The sequence below is a fragment of the Microcaecilia unicolor genome, chromosome 3, assembly GCF_901765095.1.
Source record: "Microcaecilia unicolor chromosome 3, aMicUni1.1, whole genome shotgun sequence".
NCBI classification, from domain to species: domain Eukaryota; kingdom Metazoa; phylum Chordata; class Amphibia; order Gymnophiona; family Siphonopidae; genus Microcaecilia; species Microcaecilia unicolor.
The window spans coordinates 164,423,629-164,443,049 of NC_044033.1; the positions used below are offsets into that span (position 1 = coordinate 164,423,629).

The following is a 19,421-nucleotide window of genomic DNA, read 5'->3' on the forward strand; positions in this document are numbered from 1 at the left end:
GAACATCCTAATGAACCTGGCTATACTATGGAATCCTTTCAGAAAACTACAATAAATTGTTCCACATATCACCAGTTTCTGCCCCAGAAGCTCCTACACAAGGCTGGCATTTGCCACATATTAAAAATACATTGCCCTCACTCCTCTCAGTCCCTGCTCCCTAACCTAGCATAAAGTTGCCATGAAAATTAGTACTTACAGGGTTTGAAATGCTATCTGCTTAGCATAGTTCAGTGAGAGGGCCTCTATAGGCAGGTAAGAATACATGCACAGCGCCAGCCTTTATCCACCTGTTGGGGCAAGGGTTAGCACTAGGCACATAGTTTTGAATCTTCTGTAGCATATTTGTGTTTTTATTAACAAAAAATACCCACACAAGTTTGTAGTTGTTAATGTATGCAGATCCTTTTCCTGGGATAATTTTCAAAATGAACATGTGCAAAACCTTTTACTGTGCAAATCTTGGAAAGTCTCTGGAATGACACATACTATCCTGCTTATTTTCGAAATAGAAGGCCAGCCATCTTCTGACACAAATTGGGAGATGGCCGGTCATCTCTCAAGTCCGGCGAAATCGGCATAATCGAAAGCCGATTTTGGCCAGCCTCAACTGCAGTTTGTCGCAGAGCCAGCCAAACTTCAAGGGGGCGTGTCGGAGGCGTACCAAAGGCGGGGCAGGGGCGTTGTTAACACATGACTACCCTCAGCCAATAATGGAAAGAAGAAGGGTGGCCCTGACGAGCATTTGGCCGAATTTACTTGGTCCATTTATTTTCAGGACCAAGCTTCAAAAAAGTGTCCAAACTGACCAGATGACCACCGGAGGGAATTGGGGATGACCTCCCTGTACTCCCCCAGTGGTCACCAATTCCCTCCCACCCTAAAAAAAAAAAAAAATTAAAAACATTTTTTTGCCAACCTCAAATGTCATACCCAGCTCCATGACAGCAATATGCAGGTCCCTGGAGCAGTTTTAGTGGATGCAGTGCACTTCAGCCAGGCGGACCCAGGTCCATCTCCCCCCCCCCCCCCCACCTGTTACACTTGTGGTGGTAAGTGTTGAGCCCTCCAATCCCCCCCCCAAAACCCACTGTACCCACATGTAGGTGCCCCCCTTCACCCCCCATCTCAAACCCGGCCATCTCTGACATTTGGCCGGCCCCAACCGTATTATTGAAACGAAAGATGGCCGGCCATCTTTTTCGATAATACAGTTCGGGACCGCTCTTTGCGGCACCAGCCATATAGATGGCCGCCACTGTTCAATTATGTCCCTCAATGCGGCCAGCTAGAAAAAAAATCGCCCGCTGCTGAGGTTAATTAGTTATGCCTACAAGTTGAATGCTTATAAGTGAAAATACAAAATGTTGGCAAAAAGTGTCAACTTTCTAGTTGCAAAAAACATACTCAAATGATATTACTATCTGCAAACCTTAGATTAATGTAGTATAGACATCTGTTAGCAGTGTGTGCATGGACAAAAAAATAGTCTTCATTATAAACAAAGTTTTGGTGATTATGTGTTCTTGTGGGGGGGGGGGGGGGGGGGGGGGGTCGCACATTTGTGCTTTCTGCACATGAAAATCAATTGCACACATTCATTTTTAAGTATAGGTGCAATTTACATTTTTACGTGCCTGTACAAACTGAATGCTTGCTCAAAAATGAACATCTGTTCTTTGGATAACTTTTAATTGGGCTAAACCATTGACGCAGTGTATTCTATGTTCATTTGCAGTGATCAAATTGAGTCACAGATTATCAGTGCCTGATAATCTTTTCATTTCTTTCCACTATGTATAAAAGGGCCATTAGGAAATGTCTCTGGTTTATGCTAATCCCTTTGATACTGAAAATCCACTTTAGTGTTCTGACCACTAAGATTGTTTGAGTGATAAACTTTGTAGTTCCACAAATTTTGTAGTCATTAAATGCTCAACAAGCAACCAATAAAAAAAACTGGCTAACTTTTGCAAAACAAATGGAACATACTAGTACAGTGATGGGCAACCTTTTGAGCTTGGTGTGTCAAAATTCGCCAAAAAACCGAGCATAACTCGGGTGGTGTGTCACTTCGAGAAAAAAAAACATAATTTCGCGATATTTATAGTTTAAATAACAAAAATGTATAATTGTAATATATAACTGTATTTAATAAACCAAAACCTAATTATTTAACTTACCTGCTTAGTGACTTCTTTGTTCATCTGTCAGTCGGTTTCTTTTGTTGGTCTTGATATTATTTAACTTGTGTGGGGTGCCGTGAACTAAGATAAGTGAGGGGGAGGGGGAATTCTTTAACTAATCTGCCTATTAATGACTTTTTTGTTGCTGAATTTCATTGGCTAAATCTTCAATTGATATTTCTACTGAGTGGTAACTCAGATATTCTCTTAATAATTGCATCTTTATTCTGCATATCGTGAAATAGAACTGGTGCACATCTTAGGAGAGTTTCTTTAATAAATCCTCCCTCACTGAGTGCTTTTCCATGCTGAGCTATGGAGTAAGCAATGCTCAAACTTGCAGATGTTAAATTTGTAGAACCTTTTACAAATGTAAGGATGGAATTAGATTGGCTCTTATAAAAGTGTAGCTGCCTGGAAATGTATTCCTTCCTTTCATCCTCACTTTTTTTCCAAGAGCTGGGAATGATTAGTTTCAAAATGTCTATTTATATTCCACGTTCTGCTTACTACCGTTTCAGTACATAGAACGCAAAATGATCTGCCATTTTTTTCTATAATGCCATACATCTCATGTCTCTTGAAAGGGTCGGCTACTGCTACTACCACTTCCTTTACTTAACCTTGGTTTTTTATTTTTTGGGTTCTCCATCAGGGGGGCAGTGACAGAAGATAGAATTATAGATAGCCTGTTAGCCCTGCAGGCAATTAGGGGTTAACTAGCCTAACTGACCACCTTATGTAAATTAAGATGGCTGCCGCTATTTCTAATGGCGGGAAACGGCACCCATAGCACATGCCCTCGCCTCTCCCAGCCTCCCCCTCACCTATCTCAGTAATGATGGTCAATTAGAAATCCACGACACCCCAGAACAGTAGATTGGATGATGGTTGCTGTGGTTATGTGGTTGCTGGTAATGGCGATCACAGAGATGCGTCCCCCATGGCATTCCGCTGCTCTCTGCTCCGCCGGCCGGAAGTGAGGTCAAAGATCCCCTAACGGCCGTGCAGGAGGCGGGGCAGAGGGAGCAGCAGGGAGGGAACGAGCGGAGGACTCGGAGGGAGCCAATAGAAGCGCACATGGCACCCCCCCCCAGCGGGTAAACATGCACGGGGGGGGGGGGGAGGGGGGAAGGTCGCGCAATCCGCCGCGGGTGTCAGCAAGGAACGCCGCTGCTTCTCTGTATGAGGCCACATGCGGCCGCGTGTCACCGAAAATGGCTACGCGTGTCAGTACTGACACGCGTGTCATAGGTTCGCCATCAGGGTACTAGTAGAAATGTAAAATGATATCAGCAGGCAAAGGCTAACATGTTTTCATGCATGTGTGAAAAATTAAAATGTGCATTTCATAAGCATTTCACAAGTACACAATTATCAGCTGGTGAACTAACAAATAAGGAAATACTTCTTCACAAAGAAAAAAAAACACGACAGCAATGTTCAAAATAGTCAATCAAAGGAAACAAAGTAGGAAACAAACAGGAAAAGCATGCAGAGCATGTCTCATGGAATTCTTTCCAATAACTATGTGTGTGAATATGTGCATGTGTCTTTCAGTTAGATGACAGAGGGCAGGGAGCAGCTTGAAAAGCTCAATACCAAACATTCCACTGGTTTGAAAAAAACAACATTAAAATTTGTGGTAGCACAGAAAACTATTAGATGTCACAGACACCAGATTTCAAAGGATGGATTTTACAGATTTTGGGCCTTACACTATTTACATTATTTTACACCTTAGGCAAACGAACATTTACAAGTCCCCACCATGGACCTTCATTTACTTATTTTCTCAACTCCCCCATAGTTTCATTCATTCTGTCCAAGCCTCCCACCTCCATTCCCACTGGGCTCTTTATTCACGGTCTTCCTACAACCTCTCCCAAAGTAGCATAGCAAAACCTGCAGGGCCTTGTTCTAGATGCAGTGGTAAGAGCAGCAAGTTGTGAGCAAGCATGGGAACTGTGCACACACGTGGCTGAAGTGGTATGGCCTAGTACAGTGGTTCCCAAACCTGGTCCTGGAGGCACCCCAGGCAAGTCAGATTTTCAGGATTATCAACAATGAAATTTCATGAAAGAGATTTGCATGAACTGCTTCCACTGCATGCAAATCTCTCTCGTGAATATTCATGGTGGATATCCTGAAAATCTGACTGGCTGGGGTGCCTCCAGGACCAGGTTCGGAAACCACCAGCCTAATGGTTAGAGCAGCGGGATAACAATCAAAAGCTGGACAAGTTATTTTCACCCTCCAACGCCTTTAGTGCAAGGGGTAGACCATCCCAGAAAGTGAAATTTACAGATGGTATGTCTAAGATATAAATCTAGAAAGATTCAAGCATCAAAAGACTTCATAAACGGAAGAAACAGAAAATGATATTTAGCTTTCTTTGGTGCCTCTGAAATGATTGAAAAATCTAATACTAATAAGTGAAAAATCTAATACTGCTTCCAAAGGAATTGGCCTAATTAATTAGTTACCTGGGCAAAGTCCCCAGGCTGAAAACTTCATTCCACTTAGTATGCACACAGGTACATTTGTAGCAATGGTTTTCTCCCAAATTTTAAAAAGGAAACTGATTATATTAACATTAACACAACACACTCTTCTGGTGTTGTGCTGTTGCCAAATGCTCTTGTGACTACTCAGTTAATCTCCCACTCCACCAAAATCAGCTCATGCCTGCACATAAGAACATAAAAATTGCCATAGTGGGTCAGACCAAAGGTCCATCTAACCCAGTATCCTGCTTCCAAAAGCAGCCAATCCAGGACACAAATACCCTGTCAAAAATCTCCAAAAGTAACAAGATTCCATGCTCCCAACCCCAAGGATTAGTAGTGGCTTAATAGCAATTTATAGACTTTTCCTCCAAAACTTGTCCAACACTTTTAAAATGCAGATATGCTAACTGGTTTTACCACATTCACTGGCAACGAGCTCCAGAGCTTAACTATTTATCATGTAAGTTATTGCAGTTGTGTTCTTCAGCCTACAGCAGTCACTTTTTCCCCCTCTCTCCTCTCCTATTTCTCCCCTTCCTCAGCACCCTACCTCACCCCAGGACATTCACTGACTCTCTCCAAGTCAGCGGCCTATTGCCTCCTGCACCATTCATTACTGTCCTCCACCCCACCCCACAGCTCATCACTAAAGGATCTTCCCCCTGGTTCACAGCCTCCCTTCCTGTGACTAGAACTGTCTTCCAATTCTTGCTGCCCCTATACACAGTCTCTGCTGTTAAACTGGAAATAGACAGGTCAAGCTCACTGGAGAACTGCAAACAGAGATTTTGAACTGTGAACAAAGTCCAGACATTTAGCCATTTTTCTAATTTCTGGACATTAATACAAAAATGTGTATAACAGTGAAAAAAGCTAGACAGTAGCAATCAAAGTCTCCTGAATCCTGAGCGTATCTGACATTGGGCCCTAGACTTGCATCCAGTTTGCCTTTGTTGTAATCTGGCCTATCAACAGTTCTGGTCACCACATCTCAAAAAATATATAGTGGAATTAGAAAAGGTATAAAGGGCGATGAAAACAATAATGGGGATGGGACAATTTCCCTATGAGGAAAGGTTAAAGGAGCTAGGGAGCTTCAGCTTGGAGAAGAGATGGATGAGGAGTGATATGATAGAAGTTTATAAAATACTGAGTGGAGTCAAACAGGTAGATGTGAATCACTTGTTTACTCTTTCCAAAAATACTACGACTAGGGGGGCACACAATTAAGCTTCTAAGTAGTAAATTTAAAATGAATTGGAGAAAATATTTCTTCACTCAACGAGTAATTAAACTCTGGAATTCTTTGTCAGATAATGTGGTAAAAGTAGTTAGCTTAGCAGGGTTTAAAAAAGGTTTGGATAATTTCCTACAGGAAAAGTCCATAAGCCATTATTAGGATGGACTTGGGTAAATCCACTACATATTCTAGGATAAGCAGCATAAGACCTGCTTTGCTGTTCTGGGATCTTGCCAGGTACACTGGCCATTGTTGGAAACAGGATACTGGGCTTGATGGACCTTTAGTCTGTTCCAGTATAGTAATGATTATGTTCTTATGATAAAAGGTCTAAACAGTCCAGCACTTAGGCTAACACAGCCATTTGCTTCATCACTTAAATACAATGTGCACATTAATATTTGATAAAATGTAATGGCCAGCCTAGGAACACTAGGAGGATGGCTCTATTAGAACTAGGCTGTACTGGATATTAGCATTCGATTTGATCTGGCCCCAAATAGTGCCCGAATACATTATTCATATTCAAATATGAATGCTTTGGGAGTGGAGGAGAAGCCTAGTGGTTAGTGTAGTGGACCTTGATCTTGAGGAACTAGGTTCGATTCCCACTGCAGCTCCTTGTGACTCTGGGCAAGTCACTTAACCCTCCATTGCCCCACATACAAATAAGTACCTGTATATACTACATAAACCGCTTTGAATGTAGTTGCAAAACCCACGGAAAGGCAGTATATCAAGTCTCATTCCCTTTTCCCCACTGTGCTAAATCGTACACGTGATCTCTGACTTCACACTGCTTCTTTTATTATTTGTTATATTAAAGCTCAGTGCCCATTATTTGTATTCGGCCGAATAATATTTTTCATTATTTGTATGCTATTTGGTACAGCTCTGATTAGAACAGATGAAAATTCTCCAGATAGTAGTGAACGAAGGCTTGCAAAGTCAGAATTCCAGCACTATTTCTGATTGCGCTGAAAGAGAAAGAAGGGAGAACTAGCGCCCCCCCCACACCCTACCCCCCCAGAAAAAGGGAACAAAGCAGAGGTGTAGCTAGGGGGCGGGGCGCCAGGGGAGCGTCCGCTCCCCCAGACTTCGACCGGCGCCTATTTTTTACGCGATCCGTTGCACTTAAAACACGCGCCGCCAGCGGTTCACTCTCTGCTTCCCCTGCGCCTTCAACTTGACTACGCTTTTGGAACAAAGCAAAAGAAAAGCACAGAAATAGAAAGTCTAATGAACATGGAGCACTGCTAGAGGGAAGCTGCAAAGACATGAAAGCAAACCAAATCTGAAAGGGCGAATAAATCCGACAAACTGCTTGCTTTTTGACTCCATAGCACACATACAAAGAAGTTTTGGGGAGTAATCAAGATGGAAAAGTGGAGTGTTCTGTACACAAAGGAAATATGTAAATCATCTGGTTCAGCGTTATTATTGGAGTCTCTCTACTCTCCTGAGAGTTCAATGAATCAAGATGTACAAGCTGAGTTTCCCTTATCAATAGCATTCCCAGCACTCAAGGCCCGTTCTCTGGATTCACGGAAACAACCACTTGCAACTGAAGACATCAGAATGGTCATGAAGAGTCATTCAAAAGCAATACATCTCTGCATTTGGATGGCTTTATGACCAAATTCTTTAAATTATTTAGTAACAAATTAATGGCCACTTGGGTCAATTAGTTTAATGAGATACTGGGAGGAGAGAAACTTCCAGAATCAATGGCATAAGCAATCATTATGTCTTCCTAAAAAACAGCAGCTGACAGTTGTACAGAACAGATCAATATCTCTGTTACATATGGATGGGAAATTCTCAGCAAAGCTCTCTCCCATCAGTCTAAATATGATTCTTTTTTTACCAGACTTAATTTTTTTTAAAAACCCAAACAGAGGCCCTCATTTGCAACTTATCTTAATACACTTTAATTTGAGGTTTTTTTTGTTTTGTTACATTTGTACCCCGCGTTTTCCCACTCATGGCAGGCTCAATGCGGCTTACATGGGGCAATGGAGGGTTAAGTGACTTGCCCAGAGTCACAAGGAGCTGCCTGTGCCTGAAGTGGGAATCGAACTCAGTTCCTCAGTTCCCCAGGACCAAAGTCCACCACCCTAACCACTAGGCCACTCCTCCACTGTTGCGACTATTTGCAGATCACCAATGTGGCCGCGCAGGCTTCTGCTTCTGTGAGTCTGACGTCCTGCACGTACGTGCAGGACGTCAGACTCACAGAAACAGAAGCCTGCGCAGCCTTCTACATGGAATGTGGCTAGTGGAATAGCAACATTCCATGTAGAATCTCCAATAGTAGCAACATTCCATGTAGAATCTCCAATAGTATCTATTTTATTTTTGTTACATTTGTACCCCCTGCTTTCCCACTCATGGCAGGCTCAATGTGGTTTACATGGGGCAATGGAGGGTTAAGTGACTTGCCCAGAGTCACAAGGAACTGCCTGTGCCAGGAATCGAACTCCGTTCCTCAGTTCCCCAGGACCAAAGTCCACCACCCTAACCACTAGACCACTCCTCCACTGTTGCTACTATTTGCAGATCACCAATGTGGCCGCGCAGGCTTCTACATGGAATGTTGCTAGTGGAATAGCAACATTCCATGTAGAATCTCCAATAGTAGCAACATTCCATGTAGTATCTCCAATAGTATCTATTTTATTTTTGTTACATTTGTACCCCACACTTTCCCACTCATGGCAGGCTCAATGCGGCTTACATGGGGCAATGGAGGGTTAAGTGACTTGCCCAGAGTCACAAGGAGCTGCCTGTGCCTGAAGTGGGAATCGAACTCAGTTCCTCAGTTTCCCAGGACCAAAGTCCACCACCCTAACCACTAGGCCACTCCTCCACAGTTAAGTATGAAGTCATTTTTATCACATCTTGCCTAGGTTGGGAGGTCATTTTAAGCCAATTTTGTAATAACAGAAAGGCACCTTTTTATTTTTATAAAACAGCCCTATGACAGCAGCCAAAATTACAGCTCTAATGAACCCACATACATTCTATACATCATTAAAGTACACAATCATGACTCTGCCCAGGCTCTAACCAAAACCAGTTCCAAACAAACCTAGACCCTAGCTGCATAAAGTACATGTTTTCTCACCAATGGACATAAACTACTTCTAGTGGAGGAGTAGCCTAGTGGTTAGTGCAGTGGACTTTGATCCTGGGGAACTGAGTTCGATGCCCACTGCGGCTCCTTGTGACTGTGGGCAAGTCACTTAACCCTCCATTGCCCCTGGTACAACATAAGTACCTGAATATATGTAAACCGCTTTGAATGTAGTTGCAAAAAACCTCAGAAAGACGGTATATCAAGTCCCATTTCCCTTTCCCTAGTTGAGATTCCAGATGGAATGTTGCTACTATTGGAGATTCTAGATGGAATGTTAATGTTGCTATTCCACTAGCAACATTCCATGTAGAAGCCTGCCCTTGCAGATCAGCAATGCGGCCGCGCAGGCTTCTGTTTCTGTGAGTCTGATGTCCTGCACGTGCAGGACGTCAGACTCACAGAAACAGAAGCCTGAGCGGCCGCATTGCTGATCTGCAAGGGCAGGCTTCTACATGGAATGTTGCTAGTGGAGGAGTAGCCTAGTGGTTAGTGCAGTGGACTTTGATCCTGGGGAACTGAGTTCGATTCCCACTGCAGCTCCTTGTGACTGTGGGCAAGTCACTTAACCCTCCATTGCCCCAGGTACAAAATAAGTACTTGTACATATGTAAACCGCTTTGAATGTAGTAGCAAAATACCACAGAAAGGCGGTATATCAAGTCCCATTTCCCTCCCTCCCTACATAAGACTCATTTTGCACCAGATGAAAAAGCTCCAAAAAACCTTTATTAAAAACATACCCCCATAGCTATTAAAAAGGCCCCATAAGACATCAAAAGGATTGCATTATTAAACATATGTTAAATTGTATTAACACAGGTTAGTACATGAAAGGCCTGAATTTGTTCCAGAAAAGCAGACGTGGTAATAATTTGTTATCAATATTACTATTTTAAGAAGGTTTGCACCAAATTATTGTCTTTGGATCCAGAATAATCCTTTGACAGGGTTGACTGAAGTTTTCTGCAAAACTAGTTTAACAATTTATATTTTTGCATTAACTTCAGTGCACTGCACGATAAACTTAGGGGAGGGAAGGTACTGTGATAATGCATAATTCGAATAAAAGAAAGCGTTTTGTTTTTTTAGTGCTGGGGGATGTTTGGGGGTAGAGAGTGGGCGTGGCTGTATTACTCGTTAGCGCATTGGCAGGATTAGTTAGCGTTAATGCAGGATTAGTGTGTGAGTCTGCACTGCCTACAACATAGGTGGCGGAAAGGGCTCACATGCTAATGGCAACACGCTAATGGAGAAATTAGCGTGTGGCCATTATTGGAAAAACAGAATAAGCTGCCTTTTACTGGCAGCTCTAAAAGTGGTCTCAGCCTGTGGGCAACACTGGTGCTGGGGCAACTGCAGGCCACTTTTTAGTGCTCTTGGTAAAAGGGTCCCTAAGTTTCCAGCTTAAAAGTCATCATCATTTAGGAGCTTAAAAGTTATTCTTATAAATGTAGACATGTCATTCATTTGCCTACATTCATGAGCCAAACTTATTAGCCTAATGATGAGAGTCAGGCTAAGCTCCTAACTTTCTTTCCCCGTCCTAAATCCACAACAATTGCCACCAGCTTTTTAGGCTCAAAAATTTAGTTTACTGGTCAATATTCAGCTGGCAGCAGAATCCTCCCCCCCCCCCCCCCCACAAGCAGAATCAGGCCCCAATACTTAGTGCCAGCACCGATTACCCACAATGCCTGCCTGCAGTTAGGTGTAATATTCAGCCTGCTACTTGGTTAGCTGAGTAGGAGGTTAAATATCAGGTTAGGGTCAGAGCACCTCTCTCCCCAACAAGAGCAGACCCTCCTCATGAACACCCCCCCCTCACTCACCCACAGAGACAAGATAAACATACAAAGAGGTTTTAAAAAGTATTCAATGAGCTCTACCTACTTTCTCTATGCTTTTTATTTTGTACTAAAATACTTCAGACTTAAGGAGAATGGGGCAAGTTTAAAAGTGCACACTCATAATGGCACATTTCCCTTTTTCTCCATTCTCAGACTAAGATATGTCTGTGTGTTGCATTCCACTGAAACAGTCATGACAAAGTGTCTCTCAGTAGGGCAGTAAGAGATGCTAATATGGGAGTGTCTCTAGGCATAAGGCATACAGGTATGGACTAATCAGGGGCAGTTCAAGGCAATCTGCTGTCAGAGGCGAGGGTTGATATGGCACCCCTCCCCCCAGTCATGGTCTTGCATCTCCCCTCTTCAACCTCCTTCCCCAAGCCTACCTTTTTCTAAAAGGTGGTGGCGGCAGCGATTCCCACTGGCTGCCCTGCTGCCAGCACTGGCCTCTTCTCTCTACTGCAGCCCACCTCTGAGGAAACAGGAAAGTACGTCAGAGGCAGTCTGCACTAGAGAGAAGAGGCCGGTACTGGGGCAGCCAATGGGAATAGCTGCAGCCGCCGTCTTTTAGTAAACAAAGGTAGGCTTGGGGAAGGGGACTGAAGAAGGAACGGGGGAGATGTCAGACCATGGCCAGTGTGTGTGTGTGTGGGGGGGATATGCTACTTCCAGAAGACTGCCACCTGAGGCCTCCGCCTCAGGTGGCCTAACGGCAGGGCCGTCACTGGGACAGATGATGTACATGGGGTGCATATGTATCTCTGAATCAGTGGAGGTGCATATCTATTTCTATAGTTATAAATTAGGTGTTATCTGTAGAGAGTTGAGGGTGGGATATAAGAGGATGGAAGAGGTGTCTGTGTGTGTGAAGGCTGGTGTAAATGATTGCACTTAGCCTGCAATGTGTGTAAATTATAATATTTTATCATCTAGACATGTAAATACGCACCCCATCCACGATCAGCCCATTGAATGCCCACCTGCTACATCATCTCTTAAATTCTTGGCATGCACTTACAAAACATCATGCAGCCAAAAATAGTCATTTACATGCACATATGTCCACATATATGAATAATGAAGACAGGCAGCAAAGCACATTTTCAAAACACTTTGCTAATAAAGCATCACTAAAAATAAAGTGAATAAAGTTATTTTCACATCTGACTTATTTGTGTTTATCTTAAGCGATGCAACACTATTGGTATTTTTTTTTTTTTTTTAAAGGCACAAGATAACTCTAAAAATTATAACACATCTTCTGTAGTCTCCAAAAAAGGAAAACACTTGTTAAAACATGAATATTTACACTCTATACAACTATATGTTACTGTCTTTTTCTCTTACCATCTGGCTCTTTCACTACCTCTTCTCGCTCCTCATGACTCCTGTCTGTACTCTTTTCGATATTTTCCAACTCTGTCCAATAGTCATCCAAGGATAGGTCATCCAAGGAATCCTGGGAACTAGAGCGGTCAAATGGAGGCTTCTTGCCGGTTTGGGGGGAATTCTTTTGGTTCACTGTGCATTGGCCAGACCTGCGACTGTAAAACAAACACAGCTTGTTAACAATATTACAATAACTTGTTCACATTGTTACTACACCTCACTCTTCAATTAATGATGTACCACTATGCATCCCAAACGTTCATCCAATAGGACTCAATTTTAACACCTAAAAATTCATGTGACCCCCCCAGATGAAGATGAAAAAAGAAGAGCGGACCCCTCCCCCATTCACTTTCTCTTCCCTCCATATCCAAAGCATGAAAGCAGCAGAAGCAGTAAACAAAGGACCCTGTATGTCAATGTGTATTCACAGACCCCAGTACTCTGCATATGTTTCCAATCTAGCAGGAAGTCCACACAGGAGGAGAGGACAGACCCTATGAATATTCACCAAAGCACAGGTTCCATGTTGACTGTCATATGGGGCAGAGGTCACAGTGAAGGTCAAAAGGAAGGGAAGCAGCCCTGATATAACCACTGATGTGACCCCTATTTAGGGTCCCAACCCACAGTTTGGGCAATCCCTGATTTACAGCAAATAGAGAGGACAATAGATCAAACAGAAAAACATTACTTCCCAAATGAATTCAAACTGGAAGAAAGTCAATTCCATGAGGTAAAACATATCACCACTGAGTTCCAATTAATTTAGTTAACTTAAATGGTTATAAAAGCCCACAGAAGTGTCAGTTTAACCCTTCAAAGGCCACAAAAAGGTGGGGAGAACTGTACCAATGACAACTCTGTTGTACAAAAGAGCAGAACGCTGATATAACCAGAACTAAATATGTAAAATTTGGGCTCCCAAAATAAGTGGTTACTACAACCTGTTCCCACCCCAACCTTTTACTTCATCTGTTGCAGGTCTTTCTTAGGGGTAGGAACAATCCAGCCACTCCTACTTCACTAGTGCTGTTTCTCCAACCTATAGACAAAGTTGTTTTCCCAACTTTTGCCACAAAATAAAATGGTGATGTATGGCAAAAACTGGAAAAGGGCCCTGTTCCTGGATCAGACTTAGCAGTTTTTGAGAAACAGAACTAAGGATCACTATTGTCCTAACATGACCCATAGTGGATGGAGCAAGTGGTAGACAGGCATACAGCTGGCAATATGACCACAAGCACATGGGGAGGGGGAGGGGGGAGAAGCTGTCCCCCCCCTCCCGGTCCAATTTCTACCCATGACATGTCAATGGGACAAAGGAAACCATCTGCTAACTAGACCTACTATCCAACGTATACTGCTTGTCTGGAATCCCAATCAAGGAACGTATTACCTTCAAAATTTGCTCTTTGGTCCACAAGATTATCTACAGTGAAACTCCGGGATACATGGTTGACTTGATAGATCTTCCGACCAGAAACAGAACCAGAGCGTCACGTTCCTATCTGAACCTCCACTATCCAAGCTGCATTGGACTCAGATACAAATCAGCCTATGCATCCAATTTCTCCTACTTAGGTACATAAATGTGGAATGCACTACCAAAGAGTGTGAAAACGATCCATGACCATCTAAACTTCAGGCGATCATTACAAACCTGTTTTGCAAGGCCTACTCTACTGATCCAACTTAAATGCCTCAACTCTGTAATGCATCAAAACCTCACATCATAATGGACATTGTATATTCCTTAGTTCCTTGACCCTTGTTGTACTTGTATACCCTAACCTTACCTGACCCTTATTTTAAACTGTATTTGTTTAATATCTACTGGACTTGGCAATCGCCTTGACGGTATTATGTAAGCCACATTGAGCCTGCTAATGGGTGGGAAAATGTGGGATACAAATGTTACAAATAAATAAATAAATAAATCCATGACACAATAGAAAGGTTGCATATTTCAGCAGTCCCCCTTACTATTCTATTCTGATCATCCATGTGGACTATCAATTATTCTGCCAGGCATGATCCTGAGCAGATCAGGGGAAAAAAATCTATATGGTATGAAGAATATTGGTGAAAGCGAAAAAGAGCCAAGGGCACAAGTGGCGTTCTCGTCTGTCCTTCCAGTCAATAGCAAAAGAAAGAGAGGCAAACATACCCCCCTAAAAATGTACATACGGCAGTGGAACGGCGTCAACAACTGGGCTTGATTTCTTGGATCATAATGTGGTATTCCAAGAAGGTGATCTGCTAACAGAGTTGTGATATACCTTATAAAGAAAAGTATCTTTGCCACTACACTCAGTGAGGGAGGTTTTAAACTAGGCTCAGCAGAGGATGGCAACTAGAATCCATAGGTCAACAAGAGACTGAAGTAACAAACAAAGTCATGGAAATGCAGAAGTGCTCAGAAATCACGTATTATGAGATCCATGAATGCTGAAGCATATACCTTATAAATATGAACCACAAGAACTCAGCAGATGAATCCGAATCTGACAACGGCCCCTGAATATCTGAACCATATTGCAACTTAATTCAGAAGTTTGAAAAACGACCCTACATTTGGCCAAGAACCTTAAGGAAAAACTATCCATCAGCTTTAACAATTCAGAATGCATAAATAAAATATTTTCCCGTGTCCAAGTGGTTCTTACAATTTTGGGCTTTAATATCAAATTAGATTGATAAATATTGAACATGTTGTATCCTTCCAATCTATACAGATCTGACATATTTCCCCCCAAAAACCCCCACATACAATTTATAATGGAAATGCACGTAAAGATATAACATCAAACAATAGCATTATCCACTAAAATGTATTGTATTGTATTCTTTGCATATCTGATTTGACTTCTGATAAATACATTTGCTGCTTCCAATTCTTTATGTAATTTTATACATATACTAAACTTTAACTATCATAATGAAAGAAAAAGTTTCGTTTTGCAGGTGGATACTCTGAACCAATATGATATAAAAGTTGGATGGATACTGGAAGGCCATGAACTGGGACGGCCAATGTGGGTGGTCAGATACAAGGTGCCATTTTGACACTGAAAGCTAGGGCCTTTTCTTAGTGGTAAAATTATATCATACCTGATAATTTCCTTTCCTTTAGGCAGGCCATACCATCCTAGACAAGTATATGTTATCCTCTCCTACTAGAAGATGGAGATAGAGAAAAACTAATCTCTTCCAATGAACTTTTCTCAGTGGAAAACTCCAGTACGTAACTGCCAAAAGCAGCAGAAAGTCCTTTATAACACAGAAAAAAGCCAGCGTGCCCCCAACCGGAATCACCGAGAGGCTCAGAGCACTCTGATAATGCAAACCCATGACTCATCAACCACTGCAGCTGCCATGATTATCAAGTGAGCATCACCACTGTTGTGATATGTCTAGAAGAGATTAAAGGGCATAATATCTACACAGGTGTAAATCAGGCTGGTAACCCAAGGGACAGCACCAGTTATGGACATGACAGAAACCAAAAAACAGCATGTAAAAGAGATAAGGCCTCTAAAGGGGGACTCAACTGGATGTTGTTGAACAGTGCCACTTACAGAATCAAGCTGAAGTGGGGGAATATTAGAATTCTTGCAAGAGAAGGGAGATCAAGATGGCTGCCACAGCATGAGGACATGCTGTTCTCTCCCAAGTTGTGCTTTCATCTTACCTTTGATGAATGCCTATGCATAGGGGGAAGGTGACAACTCCCACTCATTGACTGACTATCCCTCATCTGTGCCACCCCCTCACCCCGGAATGGAGCTGTCAGAGCAGATACCAGTAAGAGCGGAAGTGACACTGGAACAGGCAGTTCTAAGCGGGACCCTGACTAAAGATGCCGTGCGTCGAATTCCAACAGGTCTGAGCCTAGCAGTAGTGAGAATTCAGTTAACAGCTGCCATGAAGGTCAAGCCAAGGGCTTGACTCCTCAACTACCACCACTGGTTAAGCCAGCTACAGTGACATTGGACTTTGGCGCTAATGTTTAATAGAAAAAAGGCTCGCCGCGGGAACCGTGCGACCATTACCACAGCCAACAGATCCCCAACTCACCACCTGGATCCTGAAATAGGGTGTGCACCCCCCTCTCCAACCTCCTCACCTCCCCAGCCAGAACCAACACCGCCAAACTGGAGCCGTTCTGATACAGCCAGAAGAAACGTGGCTCTCTCTTTTTTTTCTTTTTTTTTTTTTGATGGTTGCTGCACAGACACTGCCACAAGAGAGGCTCAGGAGGGAAATAAAGAGAAAAAAAGCCTCCAGGCAGGAGCAAGACAGGGACCCAGCACCACCAGGTATGTCTAAATTTCCTCGGGTGTGACTCAACTGGGAACCAGTCACCAACCGGATCAGGAGAAACCAACTGGAACACAGACAGAAACGAAGTATGTCCACCCACTTGCTGGAGATAGAAGATACTGAGGAACTGGGCGACTAGCATGTGGCTAGGTAGTAGTGTTCAGTTCTGGATTTTCTATCTCCACCTGCTAGTCGATGGACATAACTACCCACTTGTCCTGGAATAGTGGGATAGAACATAATGGAAAGGCGCATTAACGTTTTAACACGCGTTAACCATGTATGCGCTTTAGCCATGTATGTGCCTACAATATCCCTATAGGTGCCTACATGGTTAATGTGCACGCTAAGTGTAGGCATGCTAAAAAACACTACAGGGCCCTAAGTACTAATACAAAGACCAAAAAAAATCTTTTTTTTTTTAAGGAAGAAAAATGCCATTTGAACACATCATGTGCGCCAAATGGCATCATACTTTGAAAACTCCATACATTGGACCAGACAAAATGCGTCCATATAGAAAGCAACTGTCTAGCAAAAGACTCTTAAGTTCACAACATATGAGAAACCTAATACATAAACACAAATACACTGGGTATATATTAATTTAATAACATTGTCCTATACATTTCAATTAGCATTGTGCTTTTCTATGATGCGATAATTATAGATAAGTTTATATATATATATATATATATATATATATATATATATATATATATATATATATTTAAATTTAGCGTTTTTCTTTACCTGGTTTTGTCCTTTGGAATGCATGTGCATTCCAATGCCAACTGGGTTTTTTCCAAGTTTATTTATGAATTTTAGTCACAATACAAAAATAGTTATTATCATTTGATTGTAATAACAATGCAGCAGCAAAAAGCCAACAACAAGGCAAATATAACATGTAAGTGTACAAACAATTAAACAGATAGATAAGCCAGAGGAGAAGTGAAGTTGCAAAATAAAATATGGTAAGGGGGGGGATAGTGCTGTGGGTTTGGGAGAGGGAGGATACTGGAAGTGGAAATAAGAAGACATGGAGGGGCATAATCGACCGCAAACGCCCATCTCCATGGGCGTCTATCTCCGAGGAAGGGTCTGTGAAGGGGCGGGCCAGACCGTATTTTCGAAAAAGATGGGCGTCCATCTTTTGTTTCGATAATACGGTTGGTGCCGGGCAAATGCATCGGATTTGAGCTGGACGGTATCAGTTTTCAGCAATAATGGAAACCGAAGGCGCCCAGCTCAAAAATGAATAAATCCAAGGCATTTGGTCGTGGGAGGGGCCAGGATTCGTAGTGCACTGGTCCCCCTCACATGCCAGGACACCAACCGGGCACCCTAGGGGGCACTTGTAACAATTAAAAAAAATTTTAAAATACCTCCCAAGTCCATAGCTCCCTTACTTTGGGTGCTGAGCCCCCCAAATCCCCCCCAAAACCCACTCCCCAGAACTCTACACCATTACCATAGCACTTTTGGCTGAAGGGGGCACCTAGATGTGGGTACAGTGGGTTTTGGGGGCGGTTTGGAGGGCTCCCATTTACCAGCACAAGTATAACAGGTAGGGGGGATGGGCCTGGGTCCACCTGCCTGAAGTCCACTGCACCCACTAACAACTGCTCCAGGGACCTGCATACAACTGCTGTGATGGAGCTGGGTATGACATTTGAGGCTAGCATACAGGCTGGCAAAAAAAGTTTTTTAAGTTGTTTTTTTGGGGTGGGAGGGGGTTAGTGACCACTGGGGGAGTCAGGGGAGGACATCCCTGATTCCTTCCGGTGGTCATCCTGGCAGTTGGGGCACTTTTTGGGGACTTGTTCGTGAAAAAAAAGGGTCCAGAAAAAGTGACCCAAATTCTTGCTTTTGGCGCCCTTCTTTTTTCCATTATCGGCCGAGCGCGCCCATCTCTCCTCGGCCGATAAACACGCCCCAGTCCCGCCTTCACCATGCCTCCGACACGCCCCCATCAACTTTGTCCGTTACCGCGACAGACTGCAGTTGGAGGCGCCCAAAATCGGCTTTCGATTATACCGATTTGGGCGCCCATGAGAGAAAGGCGCCCATCTCCCGATTTGGGTCAAAATATGGGCGTCTTTCTCTTTCGAAAATAAGCCTGATAATGTAAAAAAAATAGTATAAGAACAGATCTCAAGAAGACGGGGATAATTGCCTAAAAGAGAACAGGTTCTTTGAAAAGAATGCAAGTAACCTTTTTTTAAAGAAACTCTCTCTTCATATCGTAGAAAGGAGCATAAAAGGTTCCACCATTCAAAAAAGGAAACATTCAAATTACTTTTCCATCATGTTAAACAGTTTAGCATTGCTGTGAGGGGTGAAGATACTGGGAATGGAGGATTTCAATATTAGAATTTTAAATGAGAGATTGTCTGAAAGAGAAAATATTGCTTGCAGTCTATTCCATATTGCAGACCAGTAGGAACTCAAGTTTTTGCAGTGAAATAACATATGGGCAAAGGAGCCCGCTACTGCCTGACAAGACCAACATAAATCAGATTGTTTGCAAGGCAGCTTAGCTAATTTTACTGGAGTCCATATGTTTTGTGAAAAACAAAATAAGAGGAATGAAGCTGCAGAAAGAGATGGTCACAATTTTTTTAATGTTGGTCACCGCAGGGGGATGGGAGGAAGAACAGAAATGTATTCCAACTTGGTTATTTATTTATTTAGATTTTGCTCACACCTTTTTCAGTAGTAGCTCAAGGTGAGTTACATTCAGGTACACTAGGTATTTCCCTGTCCCAGAAGGGCTCACAA

General features: G+C 42.8%; 2 protein-coding genes across 2 annotated transcripts in view; one reads left to right on the forward strand and one right to left on the reverse strand.

Moving 5' to 3' along the window:
- LOC115464300 (rho GTPase-activating protein 18-like) overlaps positions 1-15,665 on the reverse strand; it is a 118,027-nt gene extending 102,362 nt beyond the window's left edge. The window contains exons 1-2 of the mRNA XM_030194691.1: positions 15,559-15,665; positions 12,270-12,466 (exon numbers count right to left, since the gene is read on the reverse strand). Of these exons, the coding sequence (XP_030050551.1) occupies positions 12,270-12,466; positions 15,559-15,665 (304 nt within the window). The remainder of the gene's footprint in view (positions 1-12,269; positions 12,467-15,558) is intronic.
- A 429-nt stretch (positions 15,666-16,094) lies between these two features.
- Positions 16,095-19,421, forward strand: part of LOC115464301 (enoyl-[acyl-carrier-protein] reductase, mitochondrial-like) — a 131,019-nt gene continuing 127,692 nt past the window's right edge. Inside the window, exons 1-2 of the mRNA XM_030194692.1 lie at positions 16,095-16,244; positions 16,549-16,633. Of these exons, the coding sequence (XP_030050552.1) occupies positions 16,095-16,244; positions 16,549-16,633 (235 nt within the window). The remainder of the gene's footprint in view (positions 16,245-16,548; positions 16,634-19,421) is intronic.